General features: G+C 39.0%; 2 protein-coding genes across 2 annotated transcripts; one reads left to right on the top strand and one right to left on the bottom strand.

Annotated features, from left to right (window-relative positions):
• Positions 1 to 273: 273 nt before the first annotated feature.
• LOC6493661 lies at positions 274 to 22,228 on the bottom strand. The gene is given in 8 exon segments (XM_001958142.4): positions 274 to 2,121; positions 2,404 to 2,475; positions 3,661 to 3,720; positions 5,342 to 5,449; positions 6,723 to 6,808; positions 7,189 to 7,276; positions 8,950 to 9,335; positions 21,928 to 22,228. Coding segments are annotated over 7 exon segments (1,428 nt in total). The 5' UTR covers positions 9,058 to 9,335; positions 21,928 to 22,228; the 3' UTR covers positions 274 to 1,215.
• On the top strand, positions 2,599 to 3,651 carry LOC26514476. The gene is made up of 3 exons (XM_014910143.3): positions 2,599 to 3,034; positions 3,095 to 3,268; positions 3,325 to 3,651. The coding sequence occupies exons 1-3, from the start codon at positions 2,816 to 2,818 to the stop codon at positions 3,616 to 3,618; spliced, it is 687 nt and encodes a 228-aa protein (XP_014765629.1). The 5' UTR covers positions 2,599 to 2,815; the 3' UTR covers positions 3,619 to 3,651.
• Positions 22,229 to 26,521: the final 4,293 nt, after the last annotated feature.

Consider the following 26,521-nt stretch of genomic DNA (forward strand, 5'->3'; position numbering starts at 1 on the left):
CGATGGCTGATTAGATTCCACCGATTGATGGGCCCTTGTTCTGGGCTCAGATATTGCCACTTGTTGATGCTTTGATTGCGTCACGTGTCCCCCGGATTGAGCTGTTCCATTCCCATCACTTTCATTATCATTTAATTAGTTTTGGCCGCCGTGATTAGACAGTTTCCCGTGTGATTGCCAAACGCGCCAAATTAATAACTCTGGATAGATTTTCTTCCTCTTACACGTGCCCATCACGTTTGGTTATCATTTAATAATGAATGCCAATTTTTTTCTTCACAAAAATCAATTGTTTATTTATTATTATTGGGTTTACGTTAAGGTATACATCAACTCACATTTATTGGTTAGTTTCGAACTGGCTGTCTAGTTTTGGTTTTTCTTTTTTGGCGCAACTGTACTTAAGATTACTCCCTATAGGTATAGTATGTATGTACAACATTTATAGATATGATTACTATTTAGTTTGTGGCTTACTCTTTATATTCACGTCATCGATATCGATTGGAAATAGCTGCAGGTATTTACAAAGTATTTTCCTATGCACTCTCTAAACATTTTGAACGTTTATTGGTTAACTTTAATGGAAATTTCTGTTTATTGTTGCTGTTACATTTCTCCGGGACTGGTTTTTTAATTCTTCTATAGTTAGACATATAGTTCCATTGAATAACTTTAAAGCTTTTATCTGGGAAATGCACAAAATGTATCTTTATCTTTGCATCGATTCTGGTTTGGCGCGTGGGCTTCTCTTTCAGAGCTTCTGTTGGGCAAAGCATTTACTTTAAATTTTACTTTAAGATTGTTTTTTGTTTATATATTACTTCTATTATTGTTTTAATTATTTAAGAAATTTGAGTTTGGGCTAAAGTAGCTAAAATCTAGCTACAAAGTATATTTTTCGTATTTGTTGAACATAAAAATATGTTTTTTTAGAGTGGTTATTAGAAAAATAGGAAAGCAATCACATTTGGATAAATTATAAAAAATGTTTGTAGATTTTTAGTGTTTTTGAATGAGGAACACTTAAATTAAAAACTCTTGCCATAATTATTATGATTTTTTCTTCATAACCATTTGAACAAGCATTGAAATGTATTTTTTTTTTTTAATTTTACAGCCAAACTAACTAAAACTTTAGTACATTTTATTAAATGATATTTATATCCATTAAATTAAAATATTTTTTATAGACTTTTATTTGTGATTTAAGATCTACAAAAATATGGCCACCTGGGCGTAGATCTCCACGGCCACCAGGAGGCCCATTATGGACAGATTCACAGCGCAGTAGACGCGTCGCAGTGGACGTCGGCGTTGACGCTGACCACAACATTGACCACCGAAGGTGAGGTCATTCGCCCAGCCAGGCTCCAGACGCTGGCCCTCGTCAGGATCGTCGCTGTCGTCGCTTCCGGTTTCGGATCCGCTTTTGCTGTAAGCACTTGATCGGGATCTTCCGCTAGGCTTCGATTGGTTGGCGTCACCTCGCAATGACCCAATGGCTGCATTTCCATTTCCGCTTCCGGACTTACATGGCGGCGGCCAATGTCAAACCGACGCCAGGGACGAGCTGCTGTCATAGGCCACCAAAAGAGAGTCGTTCTCGTCGCTGCCGCTCCCCGCACTCCGCTCCGACTCGTTGATAACCTCCAGCTGGGTCTGGGGCCGGGCTATTTTGTATTTGTTGTGCCGCTTGTTGATCAGCACGCTGCGTATGTTGTTGTTGGTACGCCGATGACCCTTGACCTTCACCACAGCGGATCGTGGTCGTCTAGTCTTCGTGGCGCCCAGCATACTGCAATCGGCATCGTCCTTGTGCAGCTCCTTCTGCTGTTGCTCCGCCATTTCCTCGTCGTCGTAGTAATCGTAGTAATCATCATAATCGTAGCCCACTTCGTCCTCTGTATCCAGGCCATCGCCAAAGGCGGCCGCCTCGTCGTCATCGTCGTCGTCATAGTTATCGTCATCGTACTCGAAATCGAAATCAAAGATGGCGCAGCATCCGCCGGAAGTGGCCTCGATGCTATGGCGGCGCCGCGACCGTTTGCTGTAAGTGTATGTGTGCGGCTTGTTGGTATTGACGCTTTTGTACATAGGCGCGAAAATTGCAGTTTTAGCCTAAATGAGAAAAAACAGAAAAATTGATTTTATTAAAGATTATATTTTAGTTTCTAAGCAATATATTTTCTGTATTTCTTTACCTAACTTTAAAATAATAAATATATTTAACAAAGTAACATATGAATACTTTGCCTAATTCACAATAAAATGTTATCTATTTAGTAACTGGCGTAAAATGGTTTGTTTATTTGGAAAAATCTGCCTTGGCTTGCACTAAATAAATCAGGCTTCCTTTTAGCACTCCCCCCGCGTCCATTATGGGAAGATTAATTGACTTACCTCCGGACCCCGCCAGGTAATTCCAGAGCGAACCAAATTGTAGAAGCGCAGAACTCCCCACATGGCCAGCACCTGTTCGAATAGACAAAAAAAAAGTAAATTGGGTATCATAAATATCCATTAGATAGAATCCCGCACACACAAACACACTCTTGCATTCCCTATCGATAGATACATGGCCTAAACATTTTTATGCTGCCAAAAGGGATTCCTAATGGACTTGGCTGGTAATTCAATTATTTATTACAAGTATTGATAAAGTGGGAAATCTAGTTAGCCTTGATTTGAAGTTGAGGCTGAAAGGTCAACTGGAACTTTACTTCCATAGCTAGTGTATTCGAAAGCGTTTTAAAATTCGTACGTAAAAAGTTATAATTTTCAATTCAGACCAAACGGAATTGAAACGTTCATAATGTTTAAATTAAAATTATTTGATAACCAAATCTGTGAGCTAGGCGATTCATATGACTTAATTGCTGATGCATGCCGGGACCAGAACGATATCTTCAGTTTTCAGGATACGAGGGCGATTCGCCCTTATAAGCGGGCTGTGATCAGTTTGCTCAAGGGTGAGATGAATTGTTATCCATTTTTCCATTGGGTTATGTTCGTGTTCAGTTGGTATGGAACCGTGAGTATTGATCATTACTATCAGGCATCAAATATCACATAATGGTTGTGTTAATCAAAGCTGTCTAGTATTTTTAACTTTGTACAATTGCTCATCGAAAAAGATTCAATTACTTTGTGGAAGAACTACTTGCTCTATGACAAGGTTTCACGAGCTCCACGACGTTACCTGAATTTCATTCAAGAATTTATTTTAATTTGCGTCTGGGGATCGTTGTTCTATGCTGTTCTATTCGTAAGTATTGTATGATTTTAAAAAAGCAGACCTATGCTATCAACAACTCCCCAAAGGTTTCCCCATCTCACATGATCCCCTGGCTCTGCGTACACGGGTTCTGCTGCGTCGTCAACTTGATGACATTGATAGCCAACTTTATTATGGGAGACTTGAGCCCGAAGATGCGCCTTCCAGTCGTTATTAATCTTTTGGTGCATTTGGCATGCATCGTCTTTATAAATATGGGCCTGAAATCTTTTAGATACGCCCTCACAGTGGATCGAGTAGAAGACTTGATGCTCTCAATCCGACAGATGGAGACAATTATCGAATATTCGTATTTTATTATAAATAACAGGCAATATTGATTAAATAAATTTCCTGTTTAAAAAAATGTTTTTTTTACTTACATTGATCAAAGCTCGGGCTATAAAGAAGGCAACCTCTGCTTTGCACATGGCATCAAATTGCTGAAATGATATAGGGGTTATAGGTGTTTAAATGGTTCGTAACAAATTAGTTAAGACATCATAACTAAAATACAGAAAAAATGTTTTAAACTTCAAAACTGACAGTTCAAATGATTTGGAAATTCCACACAAAATTCCAAACAAATTAGTTACCTTCTCGCCAGAAAAAGAATATACTAAAAAAACGGCAGCAACGCAAAACTTTGTTGGGCCAAAAAACGAGAAAAATGAATTTTTACCTTTGGAATTGCAATAAATTATGCATGAGGTGACAATTTTCCAGCTGAAAAAAACACACACAGAAATTTCCATGTCCCCCGGCTGGTGGGGAAAAACAAACAAAAAAGTGTAGGAAAAGCAGAACACGTTCGTAATAGAAAAATAGAGAAAAAAGTGAAACCAAAACAACAAAAACAAATGCCGTGCCGTGCCGACATAGACAAATGTAAAATTCCAAAGGAAAATGGTGCAGAAAAATGCCCAACTCATTGCATATGTGCAGACTAGATCCACATGGATGTTTGGGTGCCGCTGGTCTTTGAGTTTCTCCCGGTAGCCCCTTCTCGCCTTATCCAGACCCTAGGCCCTCACTTGTTTTTCCATTTTCCACCCGTTTTACCCCTCGATTTTCCGGCCTTTGTGCCGCTTTGACTTTGACGTTTGTTTTAAGTGCGTGTGTGCAGTGGGCTCTTGTCTGTCTATTTGCCCCGAATGTATATGTTTCTGGGCTTGCTTACTCCTACAGTTTTCCACACATATCTTTTTTTTTCTAACCCTGTGTTCCTGTGGCCTTTCATTTGTTACAAGAGGGCTGAGCGTTGGTTGTGGCGGGGTTGCTTTAAAAACGGAGTTGACAAATCAAACACAAAGGTTTCCGGAACAGAAAAGAAAGTTTATTTAGTGCAGGTCCTTCTTTTTATGGTTTAAGACAGGGTAATAATGGCTTAGACTTTTGCAGACAGGCTCCGGTTTTCACTTTCACGAAGTGGACTTCAAAAATCATTTCCCGCGAATATATTTAAGTTTTACGCCTTTTTTGTGCAAATTTTTTTTTTTTTGAAAACTTTTACTTTATGATGATTTATTCCACTTTCCAATATTCCCCGATAGAGCCATCTGTTCCCTGTCTATTCAATTCTATCTCCAGATCCGATTCCCCTTGCCGCTTTTTAATTCCCAACCGCCTGCCTGTTGCACTATGTCTTTTGTTTTCTGTGTTACCAACTCTCTTCTATTGTTCTTGATTTAGCCAACATTGCACTCAACTGTCGCCAACTTCCGACCATGGCCCCCAGCTACAGAGCTGCTTTTGTTCGATTTTAGCATAAAAATGGAATGGGACATACACTTTTTACATATGTAACGGATTCGGTTTGATTTGTTGGCAGTTGAAGGCTTTTTGTAATTTATTTGTTTGTCGCCGTGGATGCCCATTGATTTATGCAAGGATATTCAAGGACTTCCCAATGGGGGGCCCAAGTCCTTTGTGTATGGATTCTATGCGCTTGCTTTTCAATAAATGAAAATACATCCAATCAAAATAAAAACATCTTAAACGTAAAATACTCTCCATCTTCTACTGGGGATTGCATCTAGTCCCCGAGATGGGAAATAAGCTCACCTTATTTACATGATCGCGCAGCACATTGGAGTAGACCATGGCGACAGCTTCCAGGGCCATAAATGTTATATAGCCAATTATCCAGGGTACGATTAATCCGGGGTTCTCCTATAGAAATGCGAAAAATAAAAGCCACCTTGAATATATTGTGATTGGAACATAAAGCGAAAAGTGCTCCGAGTACCTGTATAGCTATTGATTTCATGACTATAGTATAAAATATGGTGGGGATTTCACTTTTGTTAGACAGGGAGAAACAAAACCGAGGTGTGAGTGTGGGGTAATTTATCTGGTCATGGGTGGTAAGCCCTCTGATTGGAATTTTTTTTTGCACCATTCTAGCTGAGCACGCTGGGAATACGTATTCGTGATGTGCAGCTGACAGTTTTTGGCCACAACGTTTTGCATAGAAATTTTTGTGGCAGTCATGAACATTTTATACATGCATCCGATGCCCGGAGGATTACATTTTAATATGGACTAATTTATGAAATTTTATGTAATCTGCTAATGAACATTTTATGGCTGGAAATATATCAATGGGTGGATGCTTGCAGATGTTTTTTTTTGCAAAAGCCTTTTCAAAACACATCCTTATAGAGCTCTGCCTAGACTACAATATTAATAGTATTTGTTTTGGCATTAATACTTGCCACAACTTTGGTTGTAGGCTTGAAACATTTGTTTTGCAATTAGTTTTTTTTTGCCTAATTAAGAACCAATGCTTTATTTATTATTTAATGAACATTTGCTGGCTGGGTTCCAGTTCCAAGAACCAAGGATAGAATGTATATAAACGAGGTGCAATTAATTTGACCAATAAACGAACTGGGAAACATTTTATTTACACACTGAATGGTGAGTGGAAGTTCTACGAAGGAAGAAAATTGACCTTCCGCCTGTATCTCTGGGTCGAAATTAAAAAATTCCGCAAAATATAGCTGGCAATTGCTCAACCACCAAAATACAAAAAAAGTGACCCAGAATGTGTCGTGGCAGCTCACAGTTCAGTTTCAGTTTACTCAGTCAGACATCAACCCGGTTTTTTGGCTTCCAATGGTGTGACAAATTGTTACCATTTTCATGCCAGAGTCAATGGGAATTTTCTGGGGGATTTTTGGTTATTGGTTTGCCGGTTTTCAATATCAGAAAAAAAAAAATTTCTTTATGAAAAAAATATATTCAGTACTTTAGTCTCTAAACCTATTCCACCAAAATGGATCATCAGGCACAAATGCTTTGCGTAATTAAATTTTCTGTGTTTCCATTTCGGCAAAATTTGACTGGGGATTGTGGATATTTGACTTTTAGTTCGATAAGCCAACAATGTGCTTAATAATGTTGAATTTCATAAAGCCCTTAATCAAACAAGAATACTCACCCGACATATTCCAAATATTAGCACTATGCTGAGCAATATCATGGACATTTGTGTGCCAATAATGGCAAAATACGCTATTTGCACACCTGTAATTAATAAACAGAAATTTAATATCAGAACTAGGCTTAATGTTACACATTTAAGGCAAAAGTCAGTGACTTTTTAAACGAGTAGCCATCATCAATTTATTGTGGATTCAAATTACGAATCACACTTTGATTTCATTTATCAAAAATTAAGTGTTAAGCTTTCGCAGCACTCATAATTCATATTTGTATAATGTATAGAGCCGACACTTTGGACTCCTTTGGGTGTGCCATCTGCCAGCCTCATCTACGTTTAATTTATTTATTAAAATGGCTTTATTTATTATGTGGCTGGCTGCTTGTCGTTTCAGTTTTCGGGTTTATGGCCGCTTTGGGTTTTGTCTCGTGTGCGAAAATGTGCTTAATTGCCAGGGACTTACCGTAGTAGACATCCTGCAGGTCGCTCGACTTGTGCATGTTGACATTGATGCGCCACGAGTATATCAGCACAATTAAAAGTGATATATTCTACAAGAAGTATACAGAAAATACATAAATTTATGCGGTAACCCAAAAAAAAACGTATACGCACTGTGCACCCGCATACAAAATGTACTTTTTTTTGATGGGTCATCAACAACCCAACCCTTATGCGACTTTTTCGTTCCAACCCTTTCGCCAATCTCTGTCCCCAGGTTTTTCAAAACACGCTTTTACTTTTAAACGGGTCGGAACTCAATTGGATTTTAGGGTCTGAGGTGTTCGGGTTGCTAATTAATCCGTGAAAATGTTTTCATGTCGGTTGTATACTTTAAAAAGGAGTAAAAAGTTTTGGGAATTGGTTTCGCATTTCAATTATTGTTAAGGCAAAACAAAATATTATTTTAAAGCACTGATATTTAAATGAAATATCAAACTGATATTTAAAAAAATATGTATTTTGAGATAAAAAGAACTCCTTATATAAACCGTAAGAAAAATGTATAGACCAGCTTATAAACAATAGAAACCTATTTGCTTTAAAGTAACTTGGTTCTGCTAATGAAAACGATGAATTAATGAGAAACCAATTTCCAGAACAGCAAATCCCTGTGGCCCAAAGGCTCCCAGGTTCAGAACATAAGCAACAACAGTGATAAATAAATGCAAAATGGCGTGCTTTTAAGATACATCCATTATGTGTCGTGACTGCACTCCCAGTTGGAGTCCCCCTTTAGCCCCGTAAGCCCTGAGCTTCGGCTTATGCTAAACACGTAACATTTACTTCGCGTAGAGGTATGTGGGCCACCCGGCCACCGGGGAAGTTGGGGAAATCTTTCGTATTCCGTCCGAGGTTGTGCTCGTAACTGCCACAAAATGTAGCACTAATTGCAGAAGCCAAACACTTAAGCCCTCTCCTTAAGCAAAAACTAATTTACTTCCATAAGTGGGCAACTGGCATTGCAATGGATATACATAATATGTCCATTGTCTGCCAACCCACCAAGTTGCACTGCATTGTGTTTCGTGTAATTGTCCCCAGATCTGCATTGTCCTTATGAGTAGTGAACAGAATACTAAAAAAAAAGTAACCAGAAGCACGATTTGGCCATTAACGTAAATTAAAAGCCATAACGAGCATCATGTAATTGTAATTTATACAAGCCACGGGACGAGAGATGAAGGCGTCAAGGCGCGAGGTGGCGGTTGCCCTCGTTTTGCCTCTGCATTTCTAAGGAACAATTGGGGTTTTGTTTGGGGCACAAGTCCAGAAGAGAGGGATAGAGTAACTACATTTTAAATAATATTTATGAGGTAATATTATGACTATAATATTAAGAAAAATAAATTATAATTTATTATAAAACAGTTTTATAATACTTGTTCTTTTTATAACGAATAGTTCGTAACCCATAAAAGTTTCTGGCATACTTCAAGTTTTCAATTTTACTTTTCTGCGTAAATTAATTTTGAAGCCAACCCCCAGTGTCAGAAAACTACTTTCATTTCAAATAAATAAATCTGAGGTATGCCGCAGGAGAACTTCCAGCAAGGACTCTTGTCCATTAATTATGCCACAATTAACTCGCGAATATAATACAAGCCGCAACTACTGATTTTCTGATGAGAGCCAGCATTTTTCCACTAACGAGAACAAAATTGCATACTCGTCCACATTGCGTATACGCCCCGTTGTTCAAGCCCCATCCGCAAACACTTACAATTGTGTAAATTGCACTTGTTATGGCCAAATTTTTGGCATGCAACATGCGGCAACAACGTGTGCCGCCCGTTAGCGGTCCGTATGGATATAGAATGACAGACTTCATTTTCTCCGTTCCCCTATATTTATACGATTTTTGTTGTTCGGGTTCCTTGTTCCTTTTATTTTTGTGTTTCTGTGGCGTCTCTGTGGGCAGGTCCTCCGCTCAGAAATGGCACGACAACTTTTTGAATTTCGGTTGCATTTCACGTTGACAGGACGGTGGTCATGATCATGATCATGATGACGCTGGTCCTTCGCCCTTCCTGCCGGCTATTATTATTATTGGTCTTTTTCTTGTTCTTGTGGTGATGTCCATTAAAAAGTAGTCGTTCGCTGACGAGCCTGAAAAAATACCAGATAAATTGCAAGCTTTAAAAGTCATTCGCATAAATTGGTCAAGAGCGTTTTGCAATGCGGGCTTAAGCTATTTTTTTTCGTTTATTTCAAATTTTTTTCGTTTTCGTTTTATTGCAAATTTAATCAATCGTTAAACATTTTCCATACGCCAGCCAATATTGAGCATTTATATTATTTGATTTTTTCAATTTTTTCAAGACAATTTGTTCGACTTGAATGACTGCGGCTGTGTAAATATCTCATGATTGCATGCAAGGGACTTTGTGTATTTTTCTGTTTAAAAAAATGTTAGAACTTCGACCGGAAATCAATTTTAAGCTCTTAAAGTTAGTGTTCAAAAATGGAAATAGTTTAGTTGTTAGTTTTTGGTACATCCGATTCACTTGCAAGTGGAATTTTATTGGAATTCGCAACCATCATCCATCTAGCCTGAAGTTTTAATTCTCCCTGAATGAAAGCAACCCCTCAAGATACCCACAAGTTATCCATTTTTCTTCAGGGCAAATACCATATAACTGAAGCATTTTAAAGCCATCTTCTCAATCATCAGACTATTGATTTTTATGCATTTTTTCCCCCGTTCTGTTCTCTCAATAGCCGTACAATAGCACTTAAGTTGTGGGTACTCCACAACTCTGTTCTCTCAATAGCCGTACAATAGCACTTAAGTTGTGGGTACTCCATCTCGCAAAGTTTTTTCAACAGTTCGAGAAAATGTTTTTCGTGTTTGTTTGACTGATGGAAGGGTGATTTTCTTACCCCACACACTTGTCCAGCAAACTGACAGCCTTAACACGAGAAACCCAGGCCCTTCTTGGGTAATTAATGATGGAGAACAAAACACGCACGCTCTGCCACCGGATTGTCAGTTTTTTGACAAATATTCAGTTGATGTGCTGTCCGAAAATTCACTTAATCAACGCCAAAACAAATCTCTAAGATGTTTTCAATTAGTTGCAGCATAACTTATTATGGTATTCTGTAAGAGCAGTGGGTGATTCCTGACATTCCGCTCCCTTGTGAAACCCATTTTAATTGACCTCAAAAAAAGGCAGCGAAAATATTCCACTTTAGCCCACATTTCACTTTCTGTAAACACGCTCATATTCACACATTCCGAGGGGCTAAAGAAACAGGGGCAAGGACTTGCAAGGACACAGCGCCATAGAAACATGTAATGCTCTGCTGAGCATATTGAATGGATAAAACACACACTACAAGCATCCGAACTAGATTCGCAATGTAAAATGTTTACAGTGTCATAAAATATCAGTAACAAATGCGAAACCAGTAGAAAACTCATACAAAGCCAAAACTTATGCTCAAAGAAATAAAAAAGAACTAAGAAAAATATAGTGAAAATTGTTGAACAAATGCCAGTACAAGGGACAAATATATGAGCAAGCAGTTTCTGAATACGGTTTATGGGAAGTGGTTTCTTCCCAGCTTATTCTGAAATTAGTATTTCTTAGCTGTAGAGACCTTTTAAATCGTTCTTCACTTCCATGTTGACCCTGAAAAATAGCTTTTTCGAAAACCATTTAGTATTGAACATGCGGGTGTTAAAAGGCTTTTTGCATTTTGCATTCGAAAGGCATTGGCACGAAGTCAAGTGGCAACGCATATTGCGAACATCAAGTGCTCTTCATATCAGAGCCTCAGGCAAGAGTCCCCCTCTCCAGAGATATAGACAATAAAAATCAATAATAAATATCGCATTACTTGCCAGGCTTTGTTTCGGTACGTTTTTCATTTTTGTTTGGCTCTTTTTTTGTTGTTTTCATCGCCATTGTTGTTTGTTTGTGTCGATTTTGGCGTATGATTGATTTCGGGACACACGCAACGTCCTTACACAAGCCCACCCAAAAATCACCCAACCACACGGGCTAGGCACGAAAAATGTAGCATAACTACACACACACACTGGAACACACTCTCGAAAACCCACTCAAGCTCCCCCACATACCTATTGCAGTGTGTGCCAGCAGCTGTGACAGAAGTGAAGGTTTTTTTGTGGGAAAAATGGCTTCACAAAACGCTAGTCAACAAATTCAATTCAATAAGCGTCTCACATCATATTTACTTTATTTTTTTTCGGTGTGCAACCAATTTTTGTTCCATTTTATGGGCTGGCGGGTACGAGGGGCATAAGCCTCTCATGGAAATGACTCTGCCTCGGTTGTTGGCCTTTCTCTAAGCGTATTACCATTTGAGTGGGCGGTGGCCGATTGCCGAGAGGCGTGGCTTTTATTTGGCCTTTCGACTGGTCCATAGATCTATTGCAACCTGTCCATATGCTGTTCATAAAATTGCCATAAATTAGGAATAATTGAGAGATTTTGTGACATCGTTTCGATTTAGGGATTTTATTATATATTGTGTGTGACATACTTTTGGTTTGGCTTCAAAAGGGTTTTTATAAATGAATTGTAAGCGGTAACTCCATTTTAGAGGTAAAATATTTGTAATTGTTTGAAGAGCTAAAAAAAAGTAATGACTTTTTGTGAGGGACTTGTTGATATTAAATTTAAAAAGCGAGTTTTTATGACTTCTCCCAAATTCATTTTGAAATGACCCTCCATTTTGGTCGTAAATCTGTGCCCCAAAAATATACCTCAGCGCACATATTGAAGCCTGTCATATTTCGAAATGGCTGACATCCGTCCCAGAAACCGGATGCCACGGTTAATTGCACATTATGCCTGGGTTATGTTCAGATAATCGTCACATAAAGACATTTCATTGTCCTTAGAAGCTCTGCAATAACAGCAAAAACATGTGCATCCTAACCGGAGGGACTTATGCCGCCCCAATATCATGCCCCACACAAAAACACAAAACTGGGAATAATATTTGCTTAACAAACATTAAAGTTGTTATTTCGCCCCTTTGTTTCATTTCTGTTTATTTGGCTAATTTATGCTACGCCTTATTGCTTACTTTGTCGACACGCCATAATGTTACGACTTGGCCAACAGCTTAGCTTTCTTGGCCCGACTTTTGTTTTCTATCCTTCCTCATGGCTTTATGCAGAGACGGGGAAATGGGAGGGAGGCGGCTTGTACAACAGGGCGTATGATTGTATATGAATGTTGATTTGGTCGAGGCCTTTGTCTTCTCGGTTGTTTGGTGTTTGGCCAGCACTCATTATGATTCATTGTCGGTTGCGGGAGTCAAAAGGTAGAACGACTGAAAAGATTTATTAGTCCGGTCCCATAATGAAGTTCTTTGGCCGAGTTAATGTTTCAGCATTTAGAAATGCTGGTCAAAGGTTTGCCTTTTGACCAGGCTAAGAAGGCTTAAGCGGGGGCTCGGAAATCCTTTTCCTGTTTCAAGTTCTCTGGCATGCAATGGCCCAGGATTATGGCCTGTAAGCCTGGTTAAGTGGGGCGTTTTGAAGAGAAATACTTATTTAACTAAGGATCAATCAATTCCAGATACTTAAAGAAAAGTTTATAACTTTCTACAGTAAAAATAATAGTCAACGATAAACTTTTGTTTCTTATATTTAAACCTAAAATTACTCTTAGAATGATTTGATTTCTTACTTTTAGAATAAATTTTCTCTCTGTATATTGTTTTAATTTTCTCTAGTCTGGAATGAAAGTTTTCATTTATTGAGATGCCTTTACTGTCTCCTGTATTTTCTGCTTTCAATTTGCCATCCATTTCACTGGCCTGTAATTGAAGTTTTCTGTTTGTTTTTCTTCCGCCAGAGTCTTCTATCCACAATGAACTGTCACAAGAAACCTTTCCGCTGCCTTCCACAAAAAACTTGATTATTACTTATAGACTTACAGACTCCGGGTCCTGTAATTTCTGGACACACTCAAGACCCTCGTTCCTGAGCCATTTCCCATCCTGACCCCCCTTCCTTCTCATAGTTGAAAATTACTATTTGAAAGCCAAAGGCAAACGGCAAACAAGAAAGGACGAGGAAGCCAATGATGGCCAATGGCAGAAGCAAATGTGAGAAAAATCTCATTTAAAGACCGGCCTTAAAATGGCAAACAAAATTTTCGAATACACAAAACACAACATAAAGCCCAAAGAGTCCCCAACACCCGAAAACCCCAAAGCCAAATCCGGAATGGCCACAGATAGTTGGGCAAACATTGGCCAAATGCCATAGAAAGTTGCTCAAGCTCTTGATTATTTCCTTCTGACGTTATTAGCCTTATTTTGGGAGTGAATGCATGGCATAATTTGCTTGAGACTCGAGTGAAAATTAAATTGCAAAAAGAGGAAGTAAAGCTAAATGAGCTTCATGGATTACTCCATAAATAGCCCCAAATTGAAAACAATAAATTCAATCAATTCTACGCAAGGAAAATAAGGCTGTAATTATTGTATGACTCGGCATATAATTTGTTTAAAATTAAATTGCTACAAAAAAGGATCCGGATTCGGGACAAGAATAAAAGTTTCAGGGCCTATTAGAAACAAACTCCGGGCCAGATCCTATTATACAGATGAGCCTAAAATACTTTTCATCAGCTTTAATGCTGATTTATGTCAACCGCAGACGCAAAAACCAGAACAGAAAAAAAAGGGCCAAAAGTTTATCCAACGCAAAAACCTCGGATCATCAACAGTCATGGAAGTATCCTGGCGTCCTTGCGGTTGCCAGTCTGTTTGCCAGCCCGTCATCTTAGATAAACAGGCATAAATCCTAGGATGCGTGCGCTCCATAAAGGTCTTTTGATTAAATGAAACCATTTATTAGGGAAGGTAAAGACAATGTCATGACACCTCTCTAGGACCAGCCGTGCCAGAGGTTAATGCTTGCTGGGGGATGAGCGCCCTTTAAGGAGGAGCGGGCGTGCTGAAAACAATTTCTTTAAAAGTCCGCCCAAAAAAAAAAGACTCACACGAGTCCTGACTGAGTTATGATGGGGGCCTGGGCTCGGCCAGAGATCCCCTCCCAAAGGACAGACAACACACCGGAACTCTGAACTCCGGGAATCCACAAGGGCAAGTAAACACAAACAAATTTTTAAATTTGTAAACACGGTGAACGAGTGAAAGTTAACAAAATGAAGCCAACAGCGCGCAACGAAACCACTTGGCAATGTTGGCTGACGCTTCTTGCCACCGCCGGTTGCCATTTGCCATTTACCATTTGCCATCAGACGGGGTAGACCCTCTACCATTTAACATCCAACCGTCGCACGCACACTCGATTAGGCGGTGGCGAAAAATTTTCAGGGGCAAGGGGCTCCGGAGTCCGGACTCCGGAGGGTCGTGTGTCGATGCGCTGGTGGTGGGGGTGTGCGTTACAGGAAATCCGGCAATTTTTGAATTTTTCGCAACAGACCTCCAAAACAAAATAGCAGCCGGGGACATGCATCCTTAGATGAGATTGTGGGGACAGAGATTTTAGGCCCCGCTCCAATGGATGGATTTCCACGTTAGGGAATGTTTAAATAATAAGGAAAGCATTGTTTATATTTAAATGGTAATGATTATTCGGAGTTAAAATGCCATTAAGGAACTGAAAAAGCTACTATATGCTTGTCTTTAGTTTAATTAGCATCCTTAATTGCATAGTTTTAAGGAAAACTTACTACGAAAAACATAATAACGCACCTTAAATCTATTTCTTTGTAAAAGCTATATTTTTCTACTAAATATTAACTAATTCTCATACATGCTACCTTCTAAAAAAATTTATTATACCCTTTAATTTATCTCCCCAAAAAATAATTAAATACCATATTTTTAGAATTCCAGTTCCCCTCGAGCGAAAGCCATTGCATATATTAAAAAAAGAAACACCAGCTATTACCAGCAACAACAATTACCAGCCCAGGTTGTGTGCATACATATATGGTTGTAACTTCCTTAGAGCTCTTGCGATTAGGCACGCCCACTGGGCGCAGATTCTTGACACGCCTATATGGGCGTTTAATGGCACACTCGGCGTATGCGTAATATGACTGGCTCATATGCCACGACGTTGAGACGGCGGCATTTGCATAATTTTCCGGCGTGCTGAGTCGGGCACAGTGCTATCATTTACACCAGCCAGGCTGTCTGAGTTAGTAAATTGCGCATACGCCACATAAGCCGCAGTTTTTTTGGCTGGAAATGGTAAGAGGAATTGCACGGCAAAGGCTGACAAATTGAGCTCAGCGGAAAAGGGCAAACTGAAGAGTAGGAATTGGTAAGTAGCAACAGGTAAGGGGATAATAATTTTATGGCCAGGAAATGGCTGGTTCTTCGCATTTCCTTTTTGGAAAAGAAGCCATACAGAAGCTTAAGCTTGTACCTCATTTTTAGCCAGACCCTTAAATGAAAATCCATCCAGATAACCCTTCAAGGTCTAATTAAATTTACTTTGCTGTTGTTTCTTTTGGGTCGGAGCTAAAATAAGAGTCACCTGTTTCATCTCTGTCGGACAAATCAAATTTGGCCTCAAGTTAAGCCACAAATTTATGTACTTGAGTCGGCTGAGAAAAGGAAACTAAAAAAACTTTGAGACAACACACCCAAAAAGTTGCTCACAAAGTCACCGGGTCTGAGCCTAAGCAGGGCCAAAATAATTTGCCACAAAACTAGAGGATGTCATCCAGAGGCAAGGACACTGGTCTCATGAAACTGTCAACCCCAAGATCCTCTTCGCCATCCTGCAAGTCTTAGCCCCCATCCTGCAACTTTTTGGGAGGCCAAATGCAAAGTTTGGCTCAGTTGAGTTCTGTAGAACTTTTTGGTAACCGCAAAATGACTTGAAGCTCTTTTTCCTCGAACAAAACACAAAATACACATAGCACACACCACACAACTGACATATTAAAGTCCACTTAGTCTAATTGCAAAGGCATAAAAGCAAAAAATGAGCCAGGACGAGACAGAATAGGATAGGACATGATAAGCTAAGACCTTCAACTCGAACAAAATGTTGTGTAATGCTTCAATTTTTGCCTCAGCATCTGATGACGGTTTCCAATTAAAGTTGTCTGTTGCCAGCTGGTGTTTCCTTTTGGACGAAACATTTGACTGATTAAGTGCGATGATGTCGCGTCAAGTGGTTGAATCTTTGATTCTTGTTCCACAATCTCTACTTTCCTCGACACTTTCTCCCGCCACTTTTAACCGCCACTATCCTTCCATCAAGTGCAGCTGCAGGCAATTGTCGTCTACCTCGTAAAGTTTGGCTCCTTTCTCCTGAAAAGTTTTGTTGTTTTTATGTAGGCCACGTGTTTTAGCCTCGTTGCTTTTATTGTTACTCTTCTTGTTGTTTTGATACACGATATTCTGGCTTATTTCGGGAGAAAGACAAAGTATATTTGTGACTTTTATGCAAGACTAACTTTAATTTATTAAAATTGTAAAACAAAGTAGAAGGATTTCGGAGTGAATAAACTTGTATTCCCGACTAGGCCATTAAAGAGGCTACTAAAATATAACTCAATTCTTTAATATTTTAACCCAAAAGTAACCTGAAACCAAGGGCAATGAATCAGTCGTCCTTCACAAGTTAGCCAAAGTTTTCTTGCCATTATACCCACTGCTTTTACTGGCCAGTCTGGCATCTGTATCTGTTTCGGCTGCTAAAGACATTTTCGGTGTATTTGACGTCTTCTTTTGATGTTGCCGTGAAACAATTGCGGCGCCTTTTTATTTTTTGTTTTTCTGTTGCTTATTTGTTTCGGGTCTGCCGTCTGATTTGATGACCTTGTCGGAGAAATGGGTTTGTTTTATGACCGGGTACGCGGCCTCTGATGAGAGTGGGACGGAGTCTGCCTAGATTTTGGTGGCCGTTTGAAATGGAAATGTCCCGCATCTGGTCTTGGAAATTCGGCAACAAAATTGAATTATTTCCGCATACATAATGAGGCTCGTTCACTGGAATATTTGCGCCGAACAACGATGACATCGATTCATCATATTTATGATCAAGGATTTTGCATTTTATGAGATAGGAATGTCATGTCCAAGAAAGGGTTTCTCAACTTAAATCTGCATAAGGCTCTAGTAAAACTTTTCTTTATGTGTACCAATTTTACTTCCCTTTGTATCTTTGAAAGCGCCCCATTTTCTTGACCTTTCCATTGATTCTTAATTAATCCTGAACCTCTTCAACTGGCACATCCTTCCACATTCGAGACCTTCTGAATCCTCTCCAAACTGAAGAGCCACTCAATCGTTGACGGAGGCTCGTCTCTCGCCTTCCGATTGAGTGCGGAGTTCCGAAAAAAACGACGAGAATTTGCATATTTTATTAAATTCCCGCACAAATATCCAATCAATAATGTAGTATGCCATTCGCCGTATCCGGCTATCCTGCCCCTCAACTCCACTCCACTTCCCTCTGCCCATTCCCTTTGAGTCCGGACCAGAGGCAAAGCCGTGGCAAATTAAGTATGCATACGTATTCAAATGGCTCACAAGCCGAAATATACACACAGATATTGAAAGAACTAAGGGGCATGGGGATGGATGTATGGCCGTAAGCCCAAGAGAGAGATTTTTGGTTTTTTCCAGATCCGCACCTCCTGAATCCCTCCAAGCCCCATCCTTCCATCACCCTCCGCCTCTTTGTGGGCAAAGGCAAATCATTAAAGACGTCGATCCCTCCAACCAAATCCGCATGGACTCGTTAGTTCACTGCGAAAATAATTCAATAGTTTAAATTGAATTTAAATAGTTATTATTTTTATTGAATCCTATACTGCATTTTGCACTTTTGGAATATTTCGAATACTTCCATAAGAAATAATGTTCTATATGCCTATAGACTTAGTAGTTGATTATACAACTTCTAGTTCTTATAGATTTTCTATTTTTTATGGATTTAAAACATGTTTCTCTTAAGATCCAAAGAAAGGACCCTCCAAGGCTTAAAGCCTTACTTTGTTTTTCAAATTTAATTGGTTAAAAATTCCTATAGACTAACTAATTTTTCACAGTGTGGCCTTTTTGGCCTCCTTTTGTTTTGGTTTCTCCGGTTTTGTCGCCACGCAAAAATTTTTGGCACACTATCGATGGGGTGGCTGAGACATTTCGGTCCCGGACTGGGTTCGGTGGAAGATGCAAATGAATACAAACAAAATACCGCAAGCAGAAAAGATTATGCCTGGCATAAAAATAAATTAATGGCCATGGCGTGCGTGTGCGTGTGACTGAGTGTGTTTGTGGGGAATCAACGCAAGGACAAAGTAATGCCCCTGCCTTGGGGTGCAAGGAGGGAGCCTGGGAGGGACATTGTAATAAGCCACGCAGACTTCCCCTTTTGGCAGAACTTCCCCATGTTTTTTTTGTTTTTTCTCTTTATAATTTACCATGCGTAATTTCCTCGACTGCTTTCATACGTAAATATTTAATTTCCTTAATTTTGTAGGACTCTATTCCAAGGGGTCGCCGCCCATCGACTGCCCTGTTAGGCTAGCTTTTTATATCATTATTTATTGTTTTGCATTTCATCGCCAGGGCTTTTATGTTTATTGCTCTTGGTAGGACCGAAGTAGAAGCACACGCGGCGTATGCGCAATGTTCTTAGCACAGCATGACTACGGCGAAGTTAAGTGTCCAAAGTGCTGTCAAAAGTTAGGAGCCCGACACTCTTGCTTTTTAGTTTGCCTTCGGATTTTTATAGTTTTCTGGTGAGGACATAAAGATAAGAGGTTCCGTTTCATGGGCGCCATAGAAAGGGTATTGCAATGGTAAAGAAAATAATATTTTCTCTTTATTATATTTTAAAAGAATATTTGGTACAGGAATGGGTTTTCAGCTTAAATAAATTCTAAATAAATCAAAAATTTGACTCAGTATTTTTTATTATTCTTTAAAGTTCAATCTGTAAAACGATGTAATTTCCATTTACCTTACAAAACCGATCAGCGAGTTCCTTTCAAACACTTCAATTTCCAATTTCAGCTTAAGTCCTACCAAATCCCTACATTGTTCCAGGATGCAAGGACTTCTATCCCAAAAGAGATAGGGTTCGCACTTCTGTTCAAAGAAGTGTGCAGCTAAAGAAACTTTTCACGCTATTTTTATTAGTGCCCCGAAGTGGAAAAAGTAAAGTTGAAAGTGCGCAAAGCATTTTTCTTGATTTCCATTTTTGTGCAGTTTCCCTGAATTTTCAGCTTCTTTTTTTCGTTTCTTAGCCCAACCGAACTCGACTAAACTTAAACGCATTGGCATCCGTTTCTGGTCGAAAGCGGTTTATTGCCAAATACAACGCAGAAAAAAAGTAAATAAAGTGGAATTACTTGTTTCGAGAGAAGCTGCATGCAAAAAAGATTTGCCAGGACTTGGCGAGGTTGAAACTTGAGTCTATTCCAAGGAGCATTTTGCATATTCATCCTGCGCTACTTTGTCGCCACTTGAAAATTGCCTCCTGTCTGTTTTTAGTTTCATTTTCTGTTTCAGTCGCCGATTGACGGCGAAAGTCTAAAGTAGATGGAAAAGTTTTTGGTCCAAGTCCAAGGACCCTGACCTAAGCCCCATCTTCTCCTCAATCTGGACAATAGTTTGCAAGCTTTAGACTTGCTTTTAATTAATTTCCCCTTTAAATAAGAGTTCATTGCGGAAGTTGTAATAACCCGGGAATTACATTCTGCCCCGCTGAATAATTCAATAAATATTTTCTTTTCCAATTATGGGAAATGGCTCGGATTTTCTCGGCTTTTCCTGGCCATTAAAGTTTGGCGTATCCCCTGGTTAATTGCCGCTAAAAGTTGCTGGAAACAAAAATATTATTTTATGTATTTTGCTATTTTTTCCCCCCCTTGTTGGATGTTAGGATAGGATAGCGCTGATATTAGGAAAAGTTTCGCCCCAGGGGCGTGGTAGGCAATGACTTGGCGTGGGCTGTTGGCTGTTCCACTAATGAGCCTATTGTTCGGCAGATAAAACGTGGCCAACTCGAAGGCCCGGAGGAACAGGAAATAGCTGTTGTGGTTGTTGTTGGCATTAGCAAAGGGTTGGGTCCCGGGGCTGGGAAACTTTTGGGTGGCCAATTTTCGTGGGCTGCTTGAGAAGTTGATGGCATTTGCATTGGTAATTGACATTGAAAGAGCTAGGTAATGGAAATTAATTATTAAGTACTCGAAGGTGAGTTTTGGATTAATTTTTTTGATTTTAAATGTTAAAGGTTAAAATTGTCCTTATCCTTCAGTTCCCTGCAATAGCCTGTTGAGTTGTTTCCTTTCAAAAACTTAATTAAAATCTATTGCATTCATTTCAACTGCTTCCCCTATTTTTCTCTATTTGTAAAATTGTGGTTTTTTTTCACAATCATAAAAGCAGTTAATTGCTCTGAGCTTAAGTTAATAAGTTAAGTTAATATTAGTTTTCTATAAAGTTTTTGCCCACAGCTGGCAAAACAATTTCTCTCTCTAGCCCTCGGTTTTTTCCATTTTTATTCTGCTTCATCCGCAGTGTTTTTGGTCCTTGGAATTTTCCTTTAAAAGAAAATGAAACTGAAATTGTAATTAAATTTTTGCCAATTCGTTTAATTGAGTTTTAAGCCGCAACTTTTGAATGCCCGAAATTGAAAGTCGACTTATACCCCAAAACCACTTCTATTTCCTCCACATTCTCTCCCGCACTTTCTCCTTACCGAATTGCTTAATTATTTTATTTTCTTGAGGTTGGATTGGCTGTGGTTCTTCTTATATTTTTGGTTTTTTTGGTATATTTGGTGTTTTTTTGCATATTTTACGAGCGCTCCTTGTGACTGTTTGCTCTGTAATTAAGTGCGTCTAATTTGTGTAAAGCGCCGTGCCACTTGAGCATCGCTTTTATTTCCCTCCTTCAGATAAATTTTTTTAACCCCACGCGGCTTGGCTTCTCTGGGGCTCTGGATTCCCAACTTAAGCCCAGACGTTCCACCAGGCTTACCGTACCAGAAAAATTTTCCAAAAAGGAACGGGGGTTAGGGGCTTTAAAGGTTGTCTGGGTACAAACTGCTGTTAAATTGTAACCTCCCCCGAGGAATTTCATGCTCATTTTTTTGGTGTTTTTTGTTTTTATTCTCGGGCAGACGAAATAAAACACTTTTTGAGTGATTTCGGTGCATGTGTGTCTGGCTTGCTTCACAGATTTTTGAAGGTGAATCAAGGGTTGGATTTCACGAAAGCAATATAATATCAGTATTTATATATAAACGATGTATTTGATATGAAATGGCCAAAGGCAATACTTTGATAGCCGATAATGAAATTGACAAATTTCGAGTAAAGTGTAGTTGAGAGGAAATTTTGCACTTCAAATCAGAGAGATATTTTTTATAAAATATATATAAAGTGTTAGGCCAAGTTTTTAAATCCTTACACAACTTTTCAAAAGTGAGCTAACTTTGGTATTATCTAGGGCCACAATTGGTTACCTTTTTGCATAACCTCTTTGTTAATTTATCCTTTTTTTAAACTCAAGTTTTTAAGCTGCCATCTGTTTAATATTATCCCATTATTTTTCTTTGTTTTAAAACTTTCTCAGTCATCGTTAAATTAAACCCTCTGTAATTAGCCTTTTTTTCTTCCTAGCTCCTTAATCCACAGCTGTCTGTATTAATTATGGCATTTTGTTGTTTGTAACGCTTCTTTTTTGTAACACATTCTTTTCTTACCTTTTCTCGAGCCTTAATTTATTAATTCATCAATTAAAAAGTTTGTTTGAGTTTCACACTTGCACTGGGAAAACACCTTGTGTTTGTTCGCACTTTTCCTGGAACAAATAATTGTATTTCCTATTTGTTTATTCCCGCACTTTGCCGGCAATCAACTGTGCGAGTTTCGCCTTTTTTCCACTGGGCTTTTATTTATCTGAGTTCGTTCGCTACTGTTGTTTCTGATTGGCTTTTAGCCACGTTAGCAGCCTCGGATTCTGCTGCTATCGTTACGCGTCCGGAACGGTAACTGTTCGAGTTTATCAGTGTTAGGCGTTTTTAAGGCGAAACGATACCAAATGGAAGCTTTTCCGAAAAGCTTTTCCTAGCAGAGAGTCGGAAAACTGTGAGAGAATAGAAGTAAGAGAATGTTTTCGACCAAATTGAAACGAGTTTAGACCAAATCGAAAGGATGCTTGGCCCCTGTTGGCCGTCAATTGTTTTAAGTGCAACATATCGAAAGCAAAGTCAAACACAAACACTTCGCACTCTCACCCTGAGTAAAGGATAACAAAAAATTCGAGGAAAGCAAAGGTGTAAGAAAAACTGCATGCAAATCATTTCCTCCACTCATAAATTATGCAGTTGGGAAGGGAGTCGGGCAGGGGAAAAATACAGTCTGGTAGTGGCAGAGGAAAATGGTGGAAAAACTGCAGTAGCCGCAAGCACCCAAGCAAATAAACTTCAATTTATCTCGACGTGAGTTTCGGCTTTGGCCCAGCTCGGAATTGGTTCCATTGGCCCTCCTTTGACCAGCGACAAGATATGTGCATCCTTTAGTGAGTTATTTCCACCGAAGAAGGACACACACATTATTGGTTTGGGGGAAATCGTCGCGGTTACTTTAATGTTTTGGCAGCAAAGGGATACTAGCATCTTGTTGGAGGTTAGTAGTAATTTTTGTAATGGTTCATAAGTTAAAAATCTTAATAAATTATCTAAAATATTAGAGCTTAAAACTTTCTTTAAATTGTTTATTTTATTGTTTTTCTAATTATATAGAGCAACAATTACAACAATTAAATTGTAATAAAGTCACATTAAATCAATCAAAAAAATAAACTTTTTTTGACTATAGCCCTTTTATTTTTCAGACACACATTTCCTTTGCAATATCGTCCTACATTTCACCGTTACAGTGTGCGTTTTCAACGGAAACGGAAATGCCGGCAGTCGCAACGGCAAACTGAAAAAAGTAAACCAACACGATGATGAAAGAGGCCAGCATGTTTTGCCTTTTGGCCATTTCGTTTCAACCTCGAAACCATGTTCCCGTTTCCTTCTTTCTTGGTTTTTTGTGTGTCCACTGCTGTTTTTTTTGTCATATATGCAAATTTCAAATTCATGGCAAACCAGATAAAAAAAAAATAAGAACACTGCAAAAGACACCGAACTGGAAATATAAATATCGATTAGTTAATATCAAACAAGCTGACAGGATGACAAGGACCTTAAGGCGGCATTGAACTTGTCTAGCCATAAAGGAAGTGGGAAGGGGAACTTCCGGTCCTGCCTCACTAGAACACACACACTAACACGGCTGCAATAACCTTTGCATGATTTAATTATTTGTAGCATACTTTTGTGCGCCGACCAAAAACTTCACACCTCAATGCACACAAGAGTGCGGGGTGCTGTGCGAGTGGGTGAGGGGCTGAGTTGTTCAGTGGTTCTCTGGCTGAGTGGTGCAAAAACTTTTGCCACTTCTGCATTCAGTGCGGTGCAGAGCCGTAAAGTTGCCGCCGTGGAAGGACCGACCTCTGCGGTTTTCGAAGGCAGAGTCCTGAGAATCCGGCTTTCTATGCGAACTCTGAATGTCTCAATTCATTTTACGCCACACTGCGCCTCAAGTGGAGCGCGCCATGCAAAAAAGGGCTGCCAATGCGGGTTTTGGGCAATGGGTTTGTGTCCTTTTACCCATTCTTAGGAAGATATAAAGTTGTACTGACATGGGAAGTGTCTAAAGAATTTATAGACTATTTTCTAGGTAAGAAAAAATATATTTGAAGCCTTAAGCCGCAGTATTTTTACACAGAAATTATAAGTTAAGAACTATTTTACTTTCCGAGGTAATCCGAAGTCTAAACATAATCACTGTCTCCATGTTTTCAGCTTGGGTTTTGGGTCGGCCATTTGGGATAAAAAATAAAACAAAACAACAATTTTTTATTGGGTAATGTGGGGGCGGCGGGTGGCCAAAAGTGCAAGCAGCGCAGAAAAGGGCTTTGGCATCATTACAATTTGTTGATTTGCTTCGTTAAACAGCAAACAACAGAAGCGAAAAAACCTCAAGGTTCAGAACGAAAGACGCGAACTGAAATTGAAACAACGGCGACAGTTGAATGAATCAAGCCAACATAAAGACCCAAGAAATGAACGCTAAGTCAGCCCAGGGCGCAATCCTCTCATCTCGCCAGAACCGCAGTCAGGACACCAGCGTCCTTTTGCTTATTTTTGCTATTCAAATGACGGCTGCATTGTTGCTTTCGCTTTTGCTTATTTGCTAAAAAAAAAGAAACACAAGCGCAAAAAATGAGCAAAATAAGAAAATGTGAAAATGCGAAAACACCAACGCTGGCAAATAAACACTGTGGCTGCGAGAATATGAAAGCCGACGGGGAAAGCTGGCAAGGCGATGAAGCCTTCAAAGGCGCCTCTCCTGGGCGCCAAAATTGTATCTCATCTTCAAAAAGCAGTAGGAGTTTGAATAGCCGCTGGCCCCACGACTTTTTTCTTTAATATTTGTTTATTTTTCAACAAGACTTTGGGGGCACATGAGATGTGGAAGGGGCAGACAACCTTGAAGCAGTTGAAAGGTGGATACAATCTGACGAAATTAAGTCTATTTGCCATGCATAGTCTCTAAAAAATTTGTAAGCATGTGGTAAGGTCTTTTAAAATGAAATTGAATTAAACTAAGCTTGTAAAAAAGTGTATACAATGGAAAAGCAACATTGAAAAATTTTTGTTAAAAAGGCTCCCTAAATTTCCATTCCAAATATATCTGCTTTTCTACGTCCCATATTCTCCATTTATGAATTTTTCCACAATTTTCTGAGAAAATCTGGTATCCCCTAGCAAATTTAAGAAAATATCTAAAAAATATTTTGTTCTCAGTTGTTGATGCATAATTATGGAGAATCGTTCTACAAATCGTTTAAGCTATTCCGCTCAAGAATTGGATGCAAATTGTCCAAGATATACTAATCGATGGAGCCATATCGGCCCTCCAGCTTTTTTAATGGGTATCCCCCATGAAATTTAAGAAAAAATCTAAAAAATATTGTGTTCTCAGATTTTGATGCAGAATCATGGAGAATCGGTCTACAAATCGTTTGAGGTATTCCGCTGGAAATTAGGATGGAAATTGGCAAAGTTATGTAGCTTTGTATGTTCTTCTTCTACAAATAGTTTTTATTTTTTCAGCTGGTATTAAAAGGTAATTAAGTGAAACCTGCCACTACAAGAGTTAACTCAAACATATTTGCACAGCTTTTGTTGACTTACCATGCATAATGCAAAAAAGCTAAGAGTCGTTGCAACATTTATTATTTCTTATTGTTTATGACCATAACTTTTTTAGCCAGTTTGTAAACTTTTTTCGTTCTTTGTTTTTTTCAGACAGTTTTCTGGTGTTGGTCGTTTCTCTTTATGCTGTTAGCCCCCGTTCTTTAATTGGCCTTATCACTTCTGATTCTGACCCTCTTCACACAATTACATTTATTTGCAAATTATAAGTTGAGCTGCAGGGCGAGCGGCTGCCATCGTAATTTTATTTTTATGAGCCACCGCCACAGTTTATGCCATAAAACCGCTTCAGCTTGACAGTTCGCATTTGAGCCATAATTTATTGCATAATTTTTGGGTTGAATAATTAGCATTTAATTTAGATGGAAACCGAAAAATGCGAAGAAAGACCAGATAGCAAAACCCCAGCCCCAAAAAAAGGTTCATTGGACCTCTCATTAAATTAGTGAACGGATGTGCCTTAGATTTACATTTTTTGATATTCCATCGCCGGAGGCCTCGTCTCCGATTTAAAGTCCGCACGGTATAATAATGTTTCTAATGAGTTTTAATTTGAATATCAAATTATATGGAAGCTCATATATTACTAGTTGGGGTTTTCCGTTTTTGATATTAAAATAATCGCATTTAATTTTTAAAAAAATTTTTTATCTCCTGGGGGGAGTGAAAATTAATTCTTGATTGATGCGTCATTCGAAACTACAATGAATGATAGTCTCTGTGGGAGTATTTGCTATTCTAGGCATACTAAATTATCCAACGGTTGGACGTATTAATTGGCTTCTCCTGCGGCATCCATAAGTTCTGAGTTTTCCGATAAACGGATGGCATTACTTTGTACAAATTGGCTTTTAGCGTGAGTGCTATTGAGTGGGCTATGAAAATTGGGTGGGTCAGGAAGACCGGAAGACAGGATTGTAATTTTCGCAATTGCACAGTGGTTTGAAAAGGGACTATCCTCTTTCTATATTCTATTACTTTTCTACGTCTGGATTTTACTATATTTTATTTTAATAAAGTATAGTTA

The sequence above is a fragment of the Drosophila ananassae genome, chromosome 2R, assembly GCF_017639315.1.
Source record: "Drosophila ananassae strain 14024-0371.13 chromosome 2R, ASM1763931v2, whole genome shotgun sequence".
In the NCBI taxonomy this organism is placed as follows: domain Eukaryota; kingdom Metazoa; phylum Arthropoda; class Insecta; order Diptera; family Drosophilidae; genus Drosophila; species Drosophila ananassae.

Coding starts and splice junctions, on each gene's coding strand:
- LOC26514476 (XM_014910143.3), top strand. CDS start 2,816: ATGTTTAAATTAAAATTATTTGATAACCAAATCTGTGAGCTAGGCGAT. Junction 3,035..3,094: donor TGTTCAGTTGGTATGGAACC/GTGAGTATTGAT, acceptor TGTTAATCAAAG/CTGTCTAGTATTTTTAACTT. Junction 3,269..3,324: donor TGTTCTATGCTGTTCTATTC/GTAAGTATTGTA, acceptor AACTCCCCAAAG/GTTTCCCCATCTCACATGAT.